The following is a 20,658-nucleotide window of genomic DNA, read 5'->3' as shown; positions in this document are numbered from 1 at the left end:
ATTTGGGATCAAGAGCAAATTAAAAAGGTGGCTGCTGAGGTTGCGTGAGCTGCACTAATGAACAGCTCAGACTCTTTAGGTTTACTCAATTTGTACTCAACATTCGATAAAAGGATGTGAAAAGTGAGTGCAAACGGCCTTAATACCCTTACCAGCCAAGGCAATCCCATTCTGTATTAGTTTTGGTACAAGCTAAAATTTGTTTCTGGTAACGGACAGGCGATTTATTGGAAAAGAAGAATTAGGCCAATCAAACATACTGCCTATGGAGCTAAATCTACCTGCGTTATGAGTTACAATAAACGGCCTCAATCAGTATTAAAATGGTCCCATCGGAAATACACAAGGAAATACAAGACTTCATTGTGGGAGTGAACAGTTGATATTCTGCACTACAGACACATCTTAGTTTCTCTATATTTTTATCCAAAGAGTCCACATCTGAATGAGTGAAAAAGACAATAGCACGTCAGTCTGGAAAATAATTTAGTCAAAATACTGAGCTCCAAAGGGTACAGAGCCTGAAAAAACAACACACAGCAATTAGACACATAGTTGAGTAAGTCAATAAACCCACAAGTACTTCACTCAAATTTGTTTTCTTAAAGTAGGAGCTAAATATTTGAGGTACAGTTTAATTTGTCAAAATTATTGCACACTTGAAATTTCATTGTGTGATGCAGTAATAATGAAGCAAAGTTAGATGTATGAGGCTATGAATTCATCACTAATGTAATGGCAACTAGGATAACCAAAGTGACAGGAGGTAAGATACATAAAGGCCAAAGCGGTTTTATTCCAGATAAACAGTTAGAAGCAATATTTTCTCTCAGTTAAACTACTGACAGGTTGTAAAGTTGTTGGATGATGCATATGACTTAGTCTTTGTGTGCTGGGGAAGCCTTTTTGGGTCTGGCCAAGACCTTTTGATTTTAATAAAATTATAAGCATTATATACTAACTTAAAGGGGCTTACGGCAACCTCTCTTTATCAATTGGTCTGTTGTTGTGTTATTCACATTTTACTTCTGGCCACAACAGCATAGAGCATGGAGCAATGGATCAGACTACTTCAGCCAACAGTTAACTTTTTCTCTTTCACAAAGAGCATATCTGCACACAAGGTTTTTTCCTTCAGTGCCAGTGATTTTATTTTTACTTTATAATTACTTTAGTGTTGCATTTGTATTTAGAGACCAAGGTGAAAGCAAGATCATTATAAAATATGTGAGCACAGGTCACAGTCCGTGATTTATCCGTTTCTGATTCCTGTCAATGCGGTTGTAAATTCCTTTTCAACTATCCTATGTTTGTTCAATGCTAGTATTTCATGGCATAACAGACTGCAGTCCTTGGTTTTTTTTCTTGTTATTCTTGTTTTCTTCTTTCTTGCCTTCTTTTTCCTTCTTTTCTTCTATCTTTAGTTCTTTCCTTCTATGGTATCTTTCTTTCATTATTTTCATATTTACCTCATTCCTTTTTCCCACCTTTGCTTCCTTTTTCTTTTCTCTTTCGTTCCTTCTTTCCCTCCTGCCTTCTTTCTTTCCTCCCTTATTTCTGTCATTTTAGCCCATCCTTTATTCCATTTCTTTCTTTACATCAGTTTTTCTTTATTTCTATATTTCCTCCATTTTTCTTTCCTTCTTTCCTTCATACCTTCTTTTAACCTTTCGTGCCTTCCTTGCTTTTTCTTTCCTTCGTTCTTTTCACCTTTCCATCATTCCATGCTTCCTGCCTTGTCTTCAATATTTCCATCTTTTTTCCTTTCATTATTTCGGCCTTAATGTCCTCTTTTTTATTTATTTCCACCATTCTTTTCCTCTTTCCTTCAAGGCTTATTACCTTCCTTTCTCCTTTCTTTTCTTTTGCTTTCGTTTCCTTCCATCTTTTAGTATTTCTTTCCCTCTTTATTTCCATCTTTCCTTTTTTCCCTCTTTATTTCCGTCTTTTGTTTGGTTCGTTTTTCTTTCTTTCCATATTTCCTTTCTTCTTTATTTCCTTCCTGCCTTCTCAGTCTTCTATCCTTTCTTTCTTGCTTTCCATCTTTTTTCTTGCCATCTTTATTTCCGTGTGGATTCCTGCCCGCCTTTTCTTCCTTTACTTTATTCTTTCTAGCCTTTCAATTCTTCCCTTGTTCTTTTCTTTTCTTTCTACTTTCTCTTCATCTTTCTTTCCTTCTTTCTATAGTTCCTTCCTTTGCATGTGTCCTTCTTTCCTTCCTGCCATATTTCTTTCTTTCTGTTCATTCTTTTTTGCCTTCCATCTTTCTTTCATTTATTTATTCTTGCTTTCATTATTTCCTCTTTCCTTTTTTATTTCTTTCTTTCCTCTTTTCTATCTTTCCACATTTCCTTCCTTATCTTCCTTTTTCCTTCCAGCCTTGCCTTCTTGCTTTATTTCTTTCTTTTTCGCTCTTTCTATCCTATATTCTTCCCCCTTTCCTTTTTCTTTGCTTTCTCTTCTATTTCCCTCATTCTTTCTTTGCTTCCTTTTTCCATCTTTTTAGCCTTCTTTCTTTCTATAATTTCTTTTTCTTAACTTCTTTTGTTCTGCTTTTTTTCTTTCTTTCCATATTCCCTTCCTTTCCATGTGTTCTGTTTTTTTGTTCCTTTCCTTCTTTCTGACTTTCTAGCCTTTCCTTTACCTTCCATCTTTCTTTCCTTCCTTTTATCCATTATGTTTCCTTTCGTGTTTCTTCTTTTGTTCCTTCCTTTCTTTTGTCATTCTTTTCTCTTTCTTATTTCATTCTTTCCATAGTTCCTTCTTTCTTTCAACCTTTTTGTCCTCTTTCCTTCCAGCCTTGTAGCCCTCCAGCTTTATTTCCATTTTTTCTCGCTTTCCACCTTTCCTTCATTCTTTCTTTCCATCTTTGCTTCCTTTTGTTCATATTTCTTGCCTTTGTTCCTTATTTACTTTATTCCCTCTTTCCTGTCATTTTTCCATCTTTCCTTCCTCTTTTCTTTCAATGTTTCCTTCCTTCTTTCCTTCATTTGTTTCGCTCTTTTTCATTCCATCATTCCTGGTTTCATTCTCGCTTTACTTCCTGCCTTGTCTTTTTTTTCCCTTCCTTCTTTCTGACTTTCTGTGCTCTGTTATTCCTTCTTTCTCTCCTTTCTTGTTTAGTTCTCTCCATCTTTCCACCTTTCTTTCCTTCTTTGTTTTCTTTTTTCCTTCAAGCCTTCCTGCTTTATTTTATTTCTTGTTTTTCTTTCCTTCTTTCAGATTTATCCTTTCCCTCTTTACTTCTTTCCTTTCCTTTCTTTTTATCTTTACTTCATTCTTTCTTTCCATCTTTGCTTCCTTTTTTCAATTTTTCTTTCTTTTCTTCGTACTTTCTTTCTTCCCTCTCTTAGCTTCCTTCTTTCATGCCATTCTTTTTTCTTTCTTTCCTAATTTCTTTCTTTCCATTGTTCTTTCCTTCCCTGTTTTCTATCTAGATAGAATTAATTTTATTATTTCTTACTTTTCTTCTTACTTTTTTCCTCTTTCTTGTTTTCTTCCCTTTTTTCTTGCTTTTTCCATCTTTATTTCCGCTTTTCTCTTTCCTTTCCTTTCTTCCTTCTTTCATTTGGTTCTTTTTGCCCCATCTTTCCTTCTTTCAATATTTCATTCCTTCTTTTCTTTCCTTCCTGCCTTCTTGCCATCTTCCTTTCCTTCCATGTAGCCTTTCTTTCATTCATTATTGCTCTTTCTTTCCACTTTTCTTTCTTCCTTCCTTTTTTCCTTTTTTCTCATTTTTCTTTTCTCTTTCGTTCCATTTTTTTATCTCTTTTCTTTCTTTCTATCTTTCTTGCTTTTGTCCTGGTCTTGCTTTCTTTCCTTTCTTTCTCTCATTTGTTCTTTTTTCTTTCTATCGTTCCTTCTTTCTGTTGTACACTCTTTCCTATCTTTCTATAATTTATTTCTTGCATTCCCTTTCTTTTATTTTTTTCCATCCTTCTTATTCTTTCCGTTTTCTTTCTTTCCTTCTTTTTCACCTTTTGCATTTTCTTTTCATCTTCCCTTCCTTCTTTCCATATTCCTTCCTTGAGGTCTTCTCTTTTTCCTGCCTTGTTTATCCTTGCCTCTTTTTTTTCATTTTTTGGTCTTCCTAGCCTTTAATTCTTTGTTTCCTTTTGGGCTTCTTTCTTGCCTTCTTTCTTTAGTTCTTTTCTTCTTTCATTCCTTCTTTCTCAAAGGCAAGTGGCTGGCAGCCAATGCAGAATGATTTACTTTTTTTAGGTTTAGATTAGTCTATACCTTTAAAGTTTACTAAAAGTACGTGTATGGCACAGTTATCTAGAGGGGCTTTAAGCCATATTTCATCCATTTGTCTGATGTTTTGTAATCAACATGTTTCTCCAACACAATCAATGATGCTTTACAGCCAACTTCAGCCATTTGCTGACTTCACTATGAGTTATGGAATGCTACCCTTTAAAAATGAGCACATCCACACAGAAAATTACTCCCTGCAGTGCCAGCGAGTACTATGGCAATGTGTGCTTTTTTGAGACCCAAAAACATTTTGGCCTTTAGTCAGATTTTTTTTTATATTGACCAACACCAGCCACTTCCTGAACAGTAACGTTTTGCAAAAACTATGGCAAAACAAAAGAATTGACAAAAGGTTGGCAGACAAAGCCAGACCGGGTTGCTTTGCCATTGCTTGTTTACATCCTGGCAGCATTTTGCTTCAGCTACCTAGCTTATAGTGATGGCAGTCAATCTCCAAACAGATGCTGAGGCTGAAATTATGGTGAATTTGGTACTAGCTGATGAAGTCAGGTGTAAAGGGGCATGCAACAGGGTTGTACCATGTCACTCATTTTATTTCTTTATATTTGTTGAACCTTTAGTCATAGCTCAGAAATGAAACCACTACAAAATACTTTGAAATTAAAACTACAAGTTGACAATATTGTTTTACTTTTTAAAGTAGTTAATCTTACTTTACACTACGTTAAGGAGAACTTTAGCAAATGTTGGGAGTTATCCTCTTGTAAAATAAAACATGTGAAGAGAGAAAACTTGACTTCTTTTTTTTTACACCACAATAGATGTTTTACCACAGACAAACGCTAATGTGTATAGGCAGTAAAAGAAACAATATGTGAGAATTCTAGTTTTGGAAAAATCCTTAGACACATATGTCCTAAACTACGCTCCCTTGATCAGGAGAGTTGGAGCAATTTTTGATAAATGCAAAGATCTTTCTCTTGTAATAATTAGTAGGATTGCTCTAAAACAAAATGTCAATACTTTTCACTGTTCACTTTTGTGTTCTCCACTGCACCATGTATTTTGTATACAAAGGGCATTTAAAAAGATCAAGAGTCTGTTCTCTAACTTTATTTAGGCCAATAAATGCTTCAGGCTTGCACTGAGCACAAAAATTCTCCCTAAACTGGATTGTGGATTAGGGCTACCTAATTTACACATGAATTATTGTTATACCTTGAAATACGATTGCTTAAGGATTAAGTAAAAAAAGCATAACATTGCTATGATAATTGCCTGGTACAGGAAATGATAAATGATTTAACTGCACCAAATACACAGGATTACTAAAAAAAAAAAAAATCCAAAAGAAGGTCAGATACAGGGGACTCCAAATGTTTTTCTAAAGAAAACACATTTTTAAAAACATTTTACCACATCAATGGCCTATGTCAAAACTAGAATACAAGATTGTATAACAGATTTGGTATCTTTTTAAGTTTTGCTTTAATCTCTTGCTAGCTAGCCAATAGAGTAGTTTGCCTACTTTATCTCCCCATTCGTATATTCTCTGCTGGAAGTGGCGTCAAGCATAGCAGGCGGAACCCAGCATCTTTCCCCGCAAGGAGTTTTTGAGTATTTCTAGCTGCCTGAATGTTTCCTCTGTTTGTGCATGACCAGAGTGCATATCTAGACACCTAATCTGTTTTTTCATTACCTTTGTCTCCCTCCCTTTCCTTACTCTGATAGTAGGACATGCCATGCTCTCTCTGAACTGTTTCAAATGCCTCCTAGAGGGAAGATTGGGAGGGAATCAAGCCCTCTATAAGCTCGAAGCATACCGCAATTGCATCATGAAGCAGGTCTACCATCGGCCCATCCCTCAACCACTGGGAGTTCAGATTTCAAGTCCCACCCCGCCTATGTCTGCCATCCGAAGGCACAGCTCCAATAGAGAGTGGTCAGAGTAACCTCATAGCATTCGAACTTGAGAAACAGAGGCGACTTCTACTGCTGGGAGGAAGAAATTGCTGATGCAGGAGAGCTAGTGGTGTGCATGTGAGTAGTATGTAAAGGGTAGGTCAGCCCCTGGAGCGCTACATGGCCAAGTGTTACCCGAGGACATCAAAATGGCAATTATCGAATATTTCGAGCATAATGCAAGGAGGACACCATTATGGCCACCCTTTGGGAGACCTTTAAGGTGGTTATCAGGGGAGCCTGCATCTCCAAACAGGTAGGTGTGCTTTGTGCCTTACACAGGGGGACTTGCTACATCTTGAGCAAGATATCTGTGACCTCGAGGTTCGCTTCTACATTAAGCAGGACTCACAGCTTCTTGTTGATATACGTTGACGATTAGTGGAATATTCCACTATATACTGACAGCCTGCCAAAGGTAAATCTAACATGAGATATATACTGCTACAAGCCTGCCCAGTCTGTCAGAGAGGATCCTGACAGGTGACTGCAATGCCTCCTGCCATGTGGCCAACTGAACCACTCTACTTTTAGGTCTCGCCTAAGCAGCGCTTGCACTGTCTCTGTCAGACATGCTGTTTTCAGAATATGGGCTTAAAAGCTCCACCTATTTTCAGGGACTGCCTCTGTAACATGTAATGTTACTCAGAGCTTGTGAGCACGATTTATTTATTTCGATTATTTACACTAGATAAATTACGCATTTGCGAGAGGTTAAGCTATTGGCATTGTAAATAACAATGCCTTTTATTTAGGTTTTAAAAATAAACACATAAATAAAAGGCATTGTCATTTACAATGCCAATATCTCAAACTCTCTTAAATGTGAACCCAAATGCATTGCAAATACTTGTTTTTTTTCCAGCTCTTTATTAACACACAGAAAATACACACACGCAGAAGTAGGTCACTGCTAATGGTGCTCTCAGGGTCTTTATGAATCAGTAACTTATTTGCCGCTTTGAGGAGTAAAGAAGTTAAGCTCCTCGCCCTGACGTTTGCCTGGTCACCACCACAATAGAAATAAGAGAATTGTTTAGGCTTGGGTGTCAAACAATCTGACTAAAGCTTTAACTTAAGAAATTGATGATTAACGTATCTAAGAAGGCTTGGTGAGGTATTTCCCCAGCGCATGTGTTTGAAGGGCAAACGTTTCAAGAGCAACAATATAGCAGCCATGATTTAGGCGTGTAAATGTATTTAAGAAAAAAAGTCCTCATTTTGTGGCCCACTCAAGGAGAAGGGTGGGGGTTGGGGGGTTTACACTGATCTGCTTATAATACCATATTTATTAGAAAAGATGTAGTCCCTTCAATATGGTGGCTTCAGTCTAATAATATGGGGCAAATAACTGGATACTACCACATTGTATGCACCCAGGATGGGATGGCAGGAAAAATTGGAGAATTACATTTAGAGAGCAAAAAACATCATATGTGTGCAACAGTACAGAAGCAAACCTGGAGCGCTTTTCTTAAAACGCAATTAATTATTTATTTGAAAAGTTTTATAAAACATGAACATAACCCGTATAGGTATCAGAAATAAAAATTAAAAACCAAGCGCAACAACCTCTCTTGTGGGACATGTGAGGTAGCGGAAAAGCAACAAGTCTTATGGAGCATGTGGAAAGACAAAATGAAAACGTTGAACAGAGGGTAACAACCCATCTTGTGGGACACGTAAAGTATCAGAAGAGCAACAAATCTTATAGGGCACATGGAGAGCCAAAATTAAAACTTTTGAACAGAAGTATCAAATAGTGTCAACAGGAAATAAAAGTCAGTTAAGATGGCTTCGGGACTATTGCTGTAGATGGTCATTCAGGAGTAACCATTTGACCTTTTTTGGGAATGAGGCGGTAGAGTTACAAATGTAAGCAATCTGAATATATAGCTTTATATATGTGCTTAACTCCAAGTGAAATCTGGCTACTCTGTAGCATTTCAAGGACAGAATTCAGAGAATTTAAGGTTTAAGTAGATATCACCTGACAATTTGGGTGGAGAAAAGATTTGGGCAAATTTTAAAAAAGTCAAAACCCGCCCATTTTTTCCACCTTAAGAGAGACATTAGTGCTCAATCGCTTTCCCACGGGTGGGGAAAAATACGACGTTCAGCAGTGCTACTTTCTTGAGCAATGTGAAGGACTGGGCAAAGTACTCACATTCATGACAGGTTCATTAGGGCAAAGACATAGCCCGGACTCCTGACAGTGCTCTCCAAATCAACGTCCCCAGCAGGGAAGCTTGCGGGCAGCACTTGCCTGCAGGGTCTGCCTGACACTCTAGCAGGCAAGAAAACAAATGTAGTCTCCAATGTCATGCTCTGTCATGAGCCCGGCAGGGTACCTAACAATGCAGTACTTCTTGTTCAATGTATGCCTCAAAGCATGGAACAAGGAATTCCAGGGTAGTAGGGAATTCCTATGTACATTCTGCCATTTGTTTTAAATCCAGGGAGGTCACATGAGAAATCAGAGGAACCAAAACAGAACTGCCCACTTTCGCATCTGCTTCTGACAGACTAAAACAAATGGAATTTGCCCACTCCTGCTAATCATTTAGTGGGAAATTTGTAAATATCGCCCTAAGCAATGTGTTGGACTCTTTTCTCTATTTTATCACTGATGGTTCTTGGCAGACTTAAATATAATTAAGACAACTCAGGGCAAGACACCACATCTATGTGACTATTATTCAAGAGAGAGTCAAAACTGTGGGCCTCATTTGGTGCTTTGAGTGACCTGAAAATCCCCAATATCTCTAAATACAGATCACAATCCACATGCTGAATTTCTTTCAACAGAAGGATATCACTGTGTAGGAAATTCGCCTGGAGATTGGAGGATTTTCTAATACCTTGAAATTCTAAATTAGGCCCTTTACCTAAGTGTCATTTTAATTTACTGAGCTCAGTTTTATATTAACAGTCATTATGACTCTTTAGTCCACTTTTCGTTACCGTACTTAAAAGAAATTTAGTAGTTTATTATTTGTTTTTCAGATGGAAAACACTTCTGAAACAAAATGAAATGTCATCCACAAAACTCTCCAAACTGCCAATTTTAATAATTAGATCTCACCGAAAACAATGCAGTTTAATCAAATTATAACCTAAACCTTACTGTTACAGTTGACATCATGTATGAACCTTGAACCATCCTTTTACACATACAAGTACCTGGAGAATGGTCTTTGATTCTGCAGACATGTTTCATAGACTATAATAATACATTAATATAAAGAAGGAGGACCAAGTTAAAAAAAATACAGTATTATGTACTATGATTTAAAAAAACGTTACTTACCTTGACGGGAAGTTGGGACATGTTTTAATCCATGTGCCTTTTGCATAATTCCTGAAGGATGCAGATGGAAGGAGTAGTGTGGCTTGGGATGCACTCCCTCTATCTTACAAGGAAAGGTTCTGTGGCCTCCTTCATTGTGTTCCACGTCTATCAACTTTGACATTTCCTGTGTTCTCTTAGCATTCACATTTTTGCTAGAACAGTTAGCTAAAATAAAAGGAAAACATAATTGAGAAACTTTTACAAAAGTTGACAATGTTTGATGGAGCAATTAGGTGCCAGAAACTAAAACATCCTTCACTTTGCTGCAACTTGGGGCTGGAAAACAGGGAAAGACGAGGAAAATAGTGTGTACGCGCACATTGATTGTTGAGGTACTTACCTTCGTTTACGTTCCTTCTGGTAGATAATGTATCTAACTGGAGATTCCCCACCTTAGAATATCACTTCGGCACAAGACTGGAGACAAATAATTCTGCAGCAGTGCTCTCGGGCGCCTCTAGGTGGTGTCGTGACTCCATACTGCCCTGGAAGTGACAGAGTAGATTTGTATATACGGCCGCCCCTCTGTGAAGAGTGTGATCAATTGTTCTGAAAAGTGTGCATATTACTAATTCGGGACCTTTGCAGATATTAAAAAGTGCGCTTTTGGCCTCGCTATATGCGGATGACATTATTTTATTTGAACGCGACGCAGCTACAAATCTTGCCCCACTAATTTGTGAGGTGATTCGCTTTGGTGGCTTTTCCGGGATAGTCATTAACTGGGCCAAGGCAGAGATCTTTGCCTTAACGGATGGTACCGCACCTTTCACTTTAGACTTCCCCTTGCAATGGTGCAACGACCCTCCTAGGTATTTAGGTATTTTATTACACCGTACCGCTTCAGAAGTCGTCCGCCTCAATTATGGCCCTGCCATAGATCGCTTATCGACGCAGATTGATCGCTGGGTAACGCTCCCACTGTCTACTGGTGGTAGGATAGCCATTATTAAAATGGTCGTTTTGCCTCGCTTTCTCTACTTGTTTTATACGTCACCATACCACTCACAACTACATTTTTCGCTACTCTCCGGAGTATGTTGACAAAACTGGTCTGGACCAGTGGACAGGCCCGGGTGGGGTGGCAAACGCTCACTTATGCCCTTTGATCGAGGCGGTTTTGGAGTGCCTGATCTGTACTTTTATTATCTAGTAGCACAGACACATTATGCCTATTTCTGGTACTATCCGGATGCACGGACCTCCCCCCTCTCCACCGTCCTCCCATGTGGCCTAGTGGGGACACCCATGGAATTCTATACATTACAAACCACATGCTGGGCCTGGGAAAGGCGCTGTAGATACCTCGGGGTTGACCACCTTTACACCTCGCACCTACCAATCCTTGATAAACCATGGCTATCCCTGACCACTGAAACTCTGGCGCAATAGGTGCTCACCCGATGCTGCCTATGAGCCGTGGGAGATGTATTCGTGGACGGCCATGTGCGCTCGGTGCAGACATAGTGGAGGACCGAGACATATCCATCTTAGACAAGTTTTTAATACACAGGAGGCGTACCGCACTGGTCGCCGCAATACGCCCCTCAGTAGTGGAACCACAGGACTTTCCTCCTCGGTCTACAATAATTATATCACCGGACAGCACACACCTGATCTTCTGACAAACGCCTATCCCAGATACTCTGCCGGAGGTAGGTGGAAGGGCACGGAAGGCCTGGGAGGGGGACTTGGGACATCCTCTGACAGACAAGATGTGGTCGTATTGTTGTGAGCAGACCCGCTATATTTCCAGCAACTATAAGCACAAACGACTTCACTTTAAATATATACATAGAGTTTACGTTACCCCCACACAAGTTGCAAAAATGGATCCAACTAGGCCAGACAACTGCCAGAAGTGTGCGGCTGAGCACGCGGATTTCATCCATCTGATATGGAACTGCCCCTCTGTCCTCACATTCTGGGAGACGGTCTTCAGACACCTGACATTAATGGTGGAATCAGAACTGACCCCCTCCCCACTGATCGCGCTGTTAAGATAGGTTTACCCTCTAGGGGCTGGGATTTGGCGCTTTATTGCTATCGCCCTGCTACTAGCCAAGAGGCACATCTCCTTACATTGGGGTGGGTCTGCGCCACCGACAGCGAAGGCCTGGATGAGGGATCTCATGTACTGTGACACTACTAGTGACATTTATGCAGTGCTGCTGCCCCTGGTTTCTCGACCTAAGAACATTTGGCAGCCACTCCTCTCCTATTTGCTACTCCACCCGAACTCACTGACTGAAAGCCTTAGACAGCTGCACATAGATGTGTTGTTAGTTAGCCAGCTAAAAAGGAAAAAATACTGCATTACCTATCCTTATACAAACCTGCATTGTTATGTGATTGTTGGTATTATATTCGTCATCGCCATATCGTATGCCAATTTGTACTTGATATACTATGTACTGCTTTTGTCATGGCAATTATTTTTAAAGCAACACAATGCAAACATGTTTACTTTTTTTTATTTATTTATAAAAAAAATATTTAAAAGAGGCTGCTCCACAGAGTGGGGTGTTGGGTGGGCAGTGCGGAATCTATGGTTAGATAGCGTGTCCACCAGAAAGAGTGCTACTAAAGGTAAATAACGTGTTCTTCTGGTGGATACATCAAACCCCAGATTCCTCACTTCAGAATAAATACCAGAGCACTAACTCCTCAAGGTGGAGGGTCTGGGGAGTGGGCTTATAAAGAACTAAAGCAGACAAAATGTCCTTCTCGCCCAACCTGGCTGTCAAGGCAGTAGTGCTTTGTGAACGTATGCACCGAGACCCATGTCGCAGTCTAATAGATGTCAAGGACAAGCATTCCTTGTGCCAAGTTACAGGTAGCGGCCTTGGTCCTGGTAGAAATGTCTCTCCAACTTCCAGGGGGGGCTTATTAGCCTGTACGTAGCAGTTCTTAATGCAGAGGGCCATACTTCTCAACAAGTTCCTCTTTTACAGAGCCATTCCCATTCGTTGCTCCAGAGAACACTAAAAAAAAAAAAGTTGATTGTATACCCGAGGGTCCTTGATATGATCAATATAAAAAATCAAAGCCCATTTGGTGTCCAACCAAATGAGCCTCTCCTCCTCTTTAAGAGGGCCAGGGCGTGGGGAAAGAATGTTGGTAGAGTGGTTGATTGCCCAATGTGGAAAGTCACAACTTTCAGTAAGGAGGGCTCCAGCAACAAATTGTCTGAAAAATAGGTAGTAGTGGTGATTGCAATGAAAGTGCCTGCAGTTCACTCATGGGATGAGCAATGAGTAATACAGTCTTCAAGGACAGGAGATGCAGCAAGGAGCAACACATTGACTTGAAAGACTTTTACACATCAGGAATGTCAAGACCGAGTTAAGGTCTAACTATAGCATCACAGGTGATTTAAACAAAGACAAAAGGGCTAGCAAATAACCTTTTACAGTGCCTAGTTGTAGGAAGCTGGGTTTCTGTTGGAAGTAACCCCCCACTTTTTGCCAGAGTACTGATGCACTTTGACTTGATGTGCCCTGGGTCCCTGCCATTTAGGTTCCCAGGGCCTGTGTTCTTTCCCAAAAATTGGACCTTGTATCCCCAATTGGAACCTCTCTGGCCACATGTCAGTCCCTTGTAAAAGGTACCATGGGTACCAAGGAGACTGTGGCCAGGGAAGGCCTCCAAGGGCTGCAGCACTTATTGTGCCACCCTTAGAGGCCCTGTACCTTTACATACACATACACACACACACATTGCCACTGCAGGCTGCGTGTTTTGGTGCAGAACAAAGTGAAGAGTCGACATGGCACACATCCCATGTGTGCCATGCCTACAACCCACTGCCCTCGCATAGGTCAGCCGCCCCTCTAGCTGGGTGCACTATACCAGTTGTGAGGGGACAGGTGCATGAGCCCTGTACCCCTACAGTGTCTAGGCCATTTCTTAGACATTGTGAGTGCAGTACTGCCACAAAGAGTATATGGTCCTGGGAGTTTGTCATTACGAACTCCACAGCGCCATAATGGCTTTACTGAAAACAGGGAAGTTTGGTATCAATCTTGTCAGCACATTAAACCCTTAGGATGCTCCCTGAAAAACGACCAGCCTCTGGTGGGTTCCCTGACTAGTACACAAAAGCCTGCCACCATGAGACATGTTTCTGGACCCCTGGGGTGGGAACCTTCGCTCCCTGAGCCCAGAAACAAAGCTGTTCCTGGGCAGAGGTGTTCACACCTCCCCCAGGCCAGGAAGAGCCATCTGTGGGAGGGGAGTTTCAAAGGCCTTGCAGCCTTTGTAATGCGACCCCCAGCCTCTCCTGCTATCAGGAGCAGGCCCCATTCCTGTCTCCCCTCCTTTTCGGCAGGAAAAAGTAGCCAGCCTGGAAGGTGTGCCCACCTCTACCAACCCCACCCCTCAGGTGGGGGAGGCGAGGTGAAGCCCACTCTTCAGTGCCCGCCCTCTTGCAGATGGCAGACACTCTTAAATCAGGATTAGGGATTGTGCCCACTCCCCCATGTGGGGTGAGAACACCAAGGGTGTAGAGAAAAGAACCTGAGATGCGCCTATGTCCCTGAGCCCTCCAACTTACCTGCCCGGCTGTTGGTTCCTCCCAGAAGTCTTCCTGGACTGAGCCTGCAGCTTAAAACCAAAAATGAAAATCCCCTTTGAACAACAGGGCACCTGACCCCAAGGGAGCAACCTGCACCCAGCCGCTGCTGCGGGTGCACTTTGTGTGCTAAACCGGATCCCCCTTTGCCCTGAGCCTAACACCTGGAGCTTTGCTCCCACAACCCACTGACCTGCTCATAATCAGCCACCAACCATTGGATAAAATTGGGCCTCAGCACTCTGCACCAGGCCGCCCTAGTGCCGCTGAGGGTGTTTTGAGAAAGCATCCTCGACCCTGGGGGAACCCTTGTTCTAATCCCAGTAACTAAACCCCAAAGACGGAGTACTTACCTGGTAACCGATAACTTCATTTCTCTCCATAGGAATACATTGACTGTTACTCTCTGAAAAAATTTCTAAGTGTGGAGTTGATTCGTATGGAAACCTGAAAAACTACAATTGTGCAAAACTGATTTTACTTACCTTTTCTCTCGGAAATGTCCCAGTGCAATATCTAGGCATATCACACTGAGTAGAAAAAGTAACTTAAAAAGAAATCTGAAAAGTAACTAAAAAGTAATCTGAACAGGAATTCCGATATTTTGACTTACCTGTATTTCAAACCACTGCGTTTTGAACTTGCATTCAATTTGTAAACACAGCTTAATATTTTGCAAAGTATTTCACTTAACTGTGCCAGGCTTTGCTTGGTTCTAGAAATAAAATATTTTTTATACAAACAAAATTGGCCTGAGTTCAGTCTTTGAGTGTGCTGTGCCATCATTTGCTGACTGAGTGTGTACAAAAATGCTTAACACTACCCCCTGATAAACCTTACTGCTCGCCCACACTACCACAAATTGAGAGTAAGGTGCTATCTACTTTTACCTCTGCCTACCTTAGAGGTTCCACTGGACTCTCTGCACACTATACCTTACTTTGGAATAGTATATACAGAGCCAGCTTCCTACAAGTAGCATTTTTAACAACTCCGCCTTTCTCTGAGTCCCTATCCTCTCAATGGCAACCTTGGAGAGCAAAAGGAATACATCATTTAGCAGGGTGGATACATGCTTGTCTGAAATTCACTCTGGTGTGGAGGGGTACTGGGTAGAGAGGAAAGAAAAGTAAGTCTCATCCTTTTGAAAAATCTGCAAGAACCATCTGGCAGAGGTGATGGTTCGCCTACCCAGGTGAAACTACTAAATACTGCCCTCCACTGATTGGCCATGCACCACTAAGGGCAAACTAAAGCAGCTTGTTGGCCATTGTAGCAGAGGAAGATGAGTTAGAGGACTCGTACCCCTACAGGCCCATGTACTGTCTGCTGATTCTGTGTATGCAGCTCTGAAAGAACTGAGATACCTTCTACTTTACTGCTGGGAAGGCTGACTCTGCCTAAACCAAGGCCCTCAAGAATAGCCCCAACATTTTCAGAACTGATGTGGAAAATGTTTTCTGGGAGTCAACACACCCAAGGAACTTGCTATAGCTCTGCTGCTTTTAAAGCATTTCACAGCTAAGACTGCCTTCTCTCCAAAATGGTGAGACCCATCAAAGGGCATATAGATGAAAGATGTCTGTACATTGCTGGAAAATCTGGTGGACCTCATACAGGCATGTCTACGAACAACAAAGCTGCCTTGCCAATGGAGTCCATGGTACAAACCAGCTCATATAGCATACATGGCCACGTCCACCATTCATGGATCACGTGAGCCAGAGAGGTCCAACGGCACTCCTGGACTTCCAGGCAAGATCTGGCTGGCCATGTCCTAAAGAACATGTCTGTATCAGGACAACAGACATACTGTATTTATGGATCACAGTGCCAGGCTGGCAGAAGAAAGCATATGTTTGCCAAAGGCATCAATCCATTTGGATTCTTTATCCGGAGGATTGGTCGGAAATTAATTAGCGTTTACCTTATTGGTTGAGGCCTATACAACCTGGCTTTCCAGAGTAGGATTCTTGGTGAGAAAATCTTGAACACCCTGCACCATCCTATGGCCTCTGGCCACATGCTGGCTAACAGGCAGGCAAGAACATGGCTTTTACCAGGTCGTCATCAGAGTAGCTATGAGGGCATCATTAAATGGGAGTAAGGGCTCATATGTTCTTTGTCCACGCTGCAGGATTTTTGTGGAACATTTGTCTAGGTCTCAACCGAGGGCAGCTGTAATTCAAGTAACTTGGCTGTTCTCCAAACTACCACCACTGCAAATGAGGCACTCGCTTCTGTTGTTAGCCATGAGATCTGTCTCAGGAGAGGTATCAAGATAAAAGGCATCATTAGTGTAATGAGGGAAGGAGCAACCCCTGCAGTCACCATCATCATTATCAATATCCCGGGGTGCACCCTGCTCTGGCACATAATCAGAGTCAGAACCAGAAGGTTCCTGCACATAGTGTGACACAGGAGAGCCACAGGGTTAGAGCCAGGCGACAAGACAACCTATTGCACTATAGTAAATTCATAGCGTAACACTGGCCGACTGCGAGCTGATGTTGGTTTGGGATCCAACATGGGCATTGAACTAATGTTGGTAGAAACCAGGGTGGATCCCTGGGCCGGAGTGGAAGTGAGTACTATATACTATAGCTGGCCCTGGCCCAGCAATGGCTCCTTAGTGGAAAGAAGGCACCAGAGAGCCACCCGCCGGAGGTAACCTGACTGGAGGCTCCTAGGACTGTGGGGCCCAAGGGCGCACCAGAAAGAGCCGAAGAGTACTGATCATAAATTCGCAGCTTGGCCTCTTTGATAACCTCAAACAGCTGCGGGTTGAAGACAGCCCGAGGAACTTGGGTAGACTGGAACCAACTGAAGAATCGGTTCCGTGCTCGGTGGCCTCAATGGAGTGCGACTTGAAACCCACAGCTAAAGGTTACTGGTGGGGGGACAGTCCTGTTTCGAGTACTGCCAAGTGCGTTTTTCTGCTTTCTGCAGAAAGAAATGAGCTCAAGTCAGCACGCAGGAGTGGTGCTTATGCCAATCACTGTAGAACTACGCCACCTAGCTGAGGTCAGGAATATGGATCCACGAGAATAAAAATTACTGTTAAGAACTTCATTGGACTTACAATTTACTTTCAACACACGTCTCCACACAGTTTAAAGAATGGCCGTATGTTAACTTTCAGATGCAGTATTTCCAAAACAGGTCTATTTGGCGATTAAGCCTGCTTTTAATATAAATAGGGATTCTGTAAAAAACATAAAATTAACACGGACTGAAAACTTCCTTTACAGTGTAAATCGAAAAGTACTCAAATATTCCCACTAGATGGTAGCATTGTCCTATATGTCAAGCGAATAACAAATACGTCTTTGTCTCATACCAATCGGAGGAAGCATTTGAAACCTAATTCATTGCTTCTCATGACAAACCGAGGAAGCATTTTGCAATGTAGTTCACTGCTTGAGGACAGAAACCCTTGTCCGCTCGACCTTCAGTGCAAACAGAAACGAAAAATTAAAAGCAGAAGTTAATTTATATTAAAATACGAATGGCCTGCTGGCACAATTTAGCTGCATGGAAGGATAAATTAAAATGTATGGAGAATATACCCAGGACAGAGACTGAGTGGGAAGGAAAATACAGAAAGGTTAGCTCCTTCAGTCATTAATAGTCGTCAGAGCGAGAAAATATGTTATCAAAAATACATCACATGAGCACTAGAGCGTTCAGGTCCTTGTTTGGCATACTTAAATGAGAGCAGGATCCTGGTTTGGAAATGTTTCCATTTTAGAGCCTAACGTGAAATTTGGGTCAGACTTAAAGATTGCGCTACTGTGCCAGAGAAGCACACTTTGGTGGGGAGGAGTGTAGGGCCCCAGTGAGATCTTCAAACTACAATGCTGCCACGTTCCATCCACAGATCTTTCCATCCATGTTAAGGAGCATGGCTATTCTGTGTTTCACGTCTCTCCTTGGGCCCACTAAATTAGAACTTTTGTTCCAAAGAGTTTGAGACAACCTGCCACTGCTCTTGAATATGTGGGACATTCTGCACAAACGCAGGTGTATTATGAGCACTCTTCCCAGCCTCCTTAGACTCCTCGGCAATCGTGCGCACTCTTAAGAAGGGCGAGTTGGAGTCACAAACTGTGCTTACATTTACTGGACAGGTCTGTCTTTACCACCTGTCCACCCGGGCAGAAACCAACATCCGCCCACCATCTGCATTGCCCAGGGGCCTATCCACATTTAGGGCTAAAGGGCAGCACTGTCATTAGGTGGTTCAGTTCTAGGCTACTGCTGGTGGGGGAAAAAAGAGACCCAGTCAACCATGGAATGGAGACGTGTGCCACTCTAAACCCATGTATTGCCATTAGACATTTTCCGTTCTGCTCTTTTTCTCATCATTTGGTAATTGACTTTCTTTTTGTGCAGTTGAATGACCTCTACATTTCTTCAAATTGTAGGAACAGCCAGCCAGAAGATGTTCCACTAAATGTCTCCAGGTGCAGGCCCGCCCTTTATCAAACGTGGTTTTTAAAGGGCGAGGACAGCCGATGATGAAGCATGACACCTGGTGGTGTGTGAGGCCAGTCCATACAATTTTTGTAATGTCCAACACCACCTAAATCATTGGCATAATGTGCTTCTGTATGCGTTAGAAATCAGATTCGCAAACAGGGTAGCTTTTTCTTGTGTGATACATGTTGGTTGGAGGCCAGCTTACCCTGTTTACCCCGTTGTCTCTTGTTCCCCCACCCTTTTTCATTAAAAGGGTTTTGTGTTTTGATTACTCTCACAGTGCCACAAACATAAAAAAAATGTTTATATTTTTCAATAATAGAGAACCGGTTTGTACTATTCTACATAATTTATTGCACTCGAACAATTTTTAGTTTTCAAATATAATTTCATAAATGCCCAGGTTTGGTGGTCTCAGTTCTCCTTGTTACATACTTCATGATGTTCATAGTGTCAGTTAAGAATACTGTCAGTAAGAGATCCATAGGAAAAGCTATTATTTTTGGAAGAGATTGTGGTGAGTTCTTGAGGACCCACCAGAAGATGACTGTCTACTGCGACATATATGATTTAGGCGACTTTATATTTTTAGGCCAAATATTTTTCCTCATTTTTAGCATCACAATCCATCAATTTAGTAAATACTATGGGCCTAATTACGATGTTGGTCGTAACATCGAGTAACCAACATGGTAGGTTTAAACTCCGGCCGCCGCATTACGATGACGGCGGTCGGAGTTTAAACCGGTGGGGGAATCTGACTTAGTTCCCACGGTCAGTCGGAATTGCACGCTAATCCCTGAATGTAGGCATTTCTGCCTTCGGGATTATGAGGTCAGTTTCCGACAGCCAATCCATGTCGGCCTTCCACCATGTGCGGCCGCATCCTAATAGGGTTGTCGGAACCGCCAACCTAAGGTTGGGAGGCCCCCTCCCCAAACCGGTATTGGTAAGATGCAACTCCGACTGACATCATAATTAGGCCCCAAATGAGACCTGCCTTCCTTGATGTGGCTTTCCCAAAACATTTTGTCTTTAACCCTCCTGTTTTCTGAATTTGTTTTTGTTGGTATTAGGCCTGTGCACTTGACGCAACAGGTTTGCGCAAGCAACTAATAGCAGTGGCATGGGATAGGATTCTATAAGATTTCTGCTCAACCTGGCATGAGCGCTCAGAGACATGAGAAGACGCACCAGAGAGCGGGCTGGGATAGGTACATGGGGTGAATTGAGTACAAGGAATGGGAAAGATGACTAGCCTTTCAAAAACAACGTCTTACTGTAACCTGTGGGCACAACACTTACACTCACGTCCATGCGTAATTCCCATAATACTAGGAATGGGCCAGTGCAAATAAATTACGAACACTGACAGGTCCATAGGACTGAATTCATATCTTGTAAAAGCAGGGTGGGTGGTTGGGTATATTCAACATGGTGAAGTGGCAATAACTGTACTCATTCTAGACATGTGCAGATATGTTGTTCAATGGCTTGAAGAGCAGGGTACAAATGTTATGTTTCAGATTCTGTGAGTTCAATTGGTTTTAATAGATGTTCAACATATAAACGATTATTTCAGCTGACAACATACTGGCTCTATGCCAAGAGAAATTGCCTATAATGTGTACAGTCGTATCTGCACGCATTCTACAAAGTTGATATGTAACTAGTATTAGGCTGCAGATGTACTGCAAACTGTTGCAGAGTAATAATTGTAATGCAAATAATAATAATAAAAACAAATTTAAACAAAAAAATTAGCGCTGTGCACTTTATCACTGCTAATCAGTGCAAAAGTGCTTATGCTCACTCTCTTTAACATGGTAAAATTGTCCTTCACCAGTTTTACACATTAAATTTACTTGCAAGTCCCTAGTAAAGTGGTACTGCATGTAACCAGGGCCTGTAAATTAAATTCTACTAGTAGACCTGCAGCACTTATTGTGCCACACACTAAAGCAGTACTTTAAAATATGTGTCAGGCCCGGCATTGCAGCCTGTAGTGCAGTTTTGAATTGCCAATTCGACCTGGCAAAATAAACTTTATATACGTCACCCATAAGGTAGG

At 41.7% G+C, this 20,658-nt stretch overlaps 1 protein-coding gene across 1 annotated transcript in view; it reads right to left on the bottom strand.

Moving 5' to 3' along the window:
- The window catches only part of LOC146812074 (uncharacterized), a 236,105-nt gene that overhangs the window by 117,135 nt on the left and 98,312 nt on the right, over positions 1–20,658 (bottom strand). The window contains exon 6 of the mRNA XM_085619083.1: positions 9,491–9,697. Coding sequence (XP_085475209.1) covers positions 9,491–9,697 — 207 coding nt within the window. The remainder of the gene's footprint in view (positions 1–9,490; positions 9,698–20,658) is intronic.

Source organism: Triturus cristatus, chromosome 7 (assembly GCF_964204655.1).
Source record: "Triturus cristatus chromosome 7, aTriCri1.1, whole genome shotgun sequence".
NCBI lineage: Eukaryota > Metazoa > Chordata > Amphibia > Caudata > Salamandridae > Triturus > Triturus cristatus.
The sequence above is the reverse complement of the archived record's forward strand: the minus strand, read 5'-3'. Positions and strand labels throughout refer to the sequence as shown.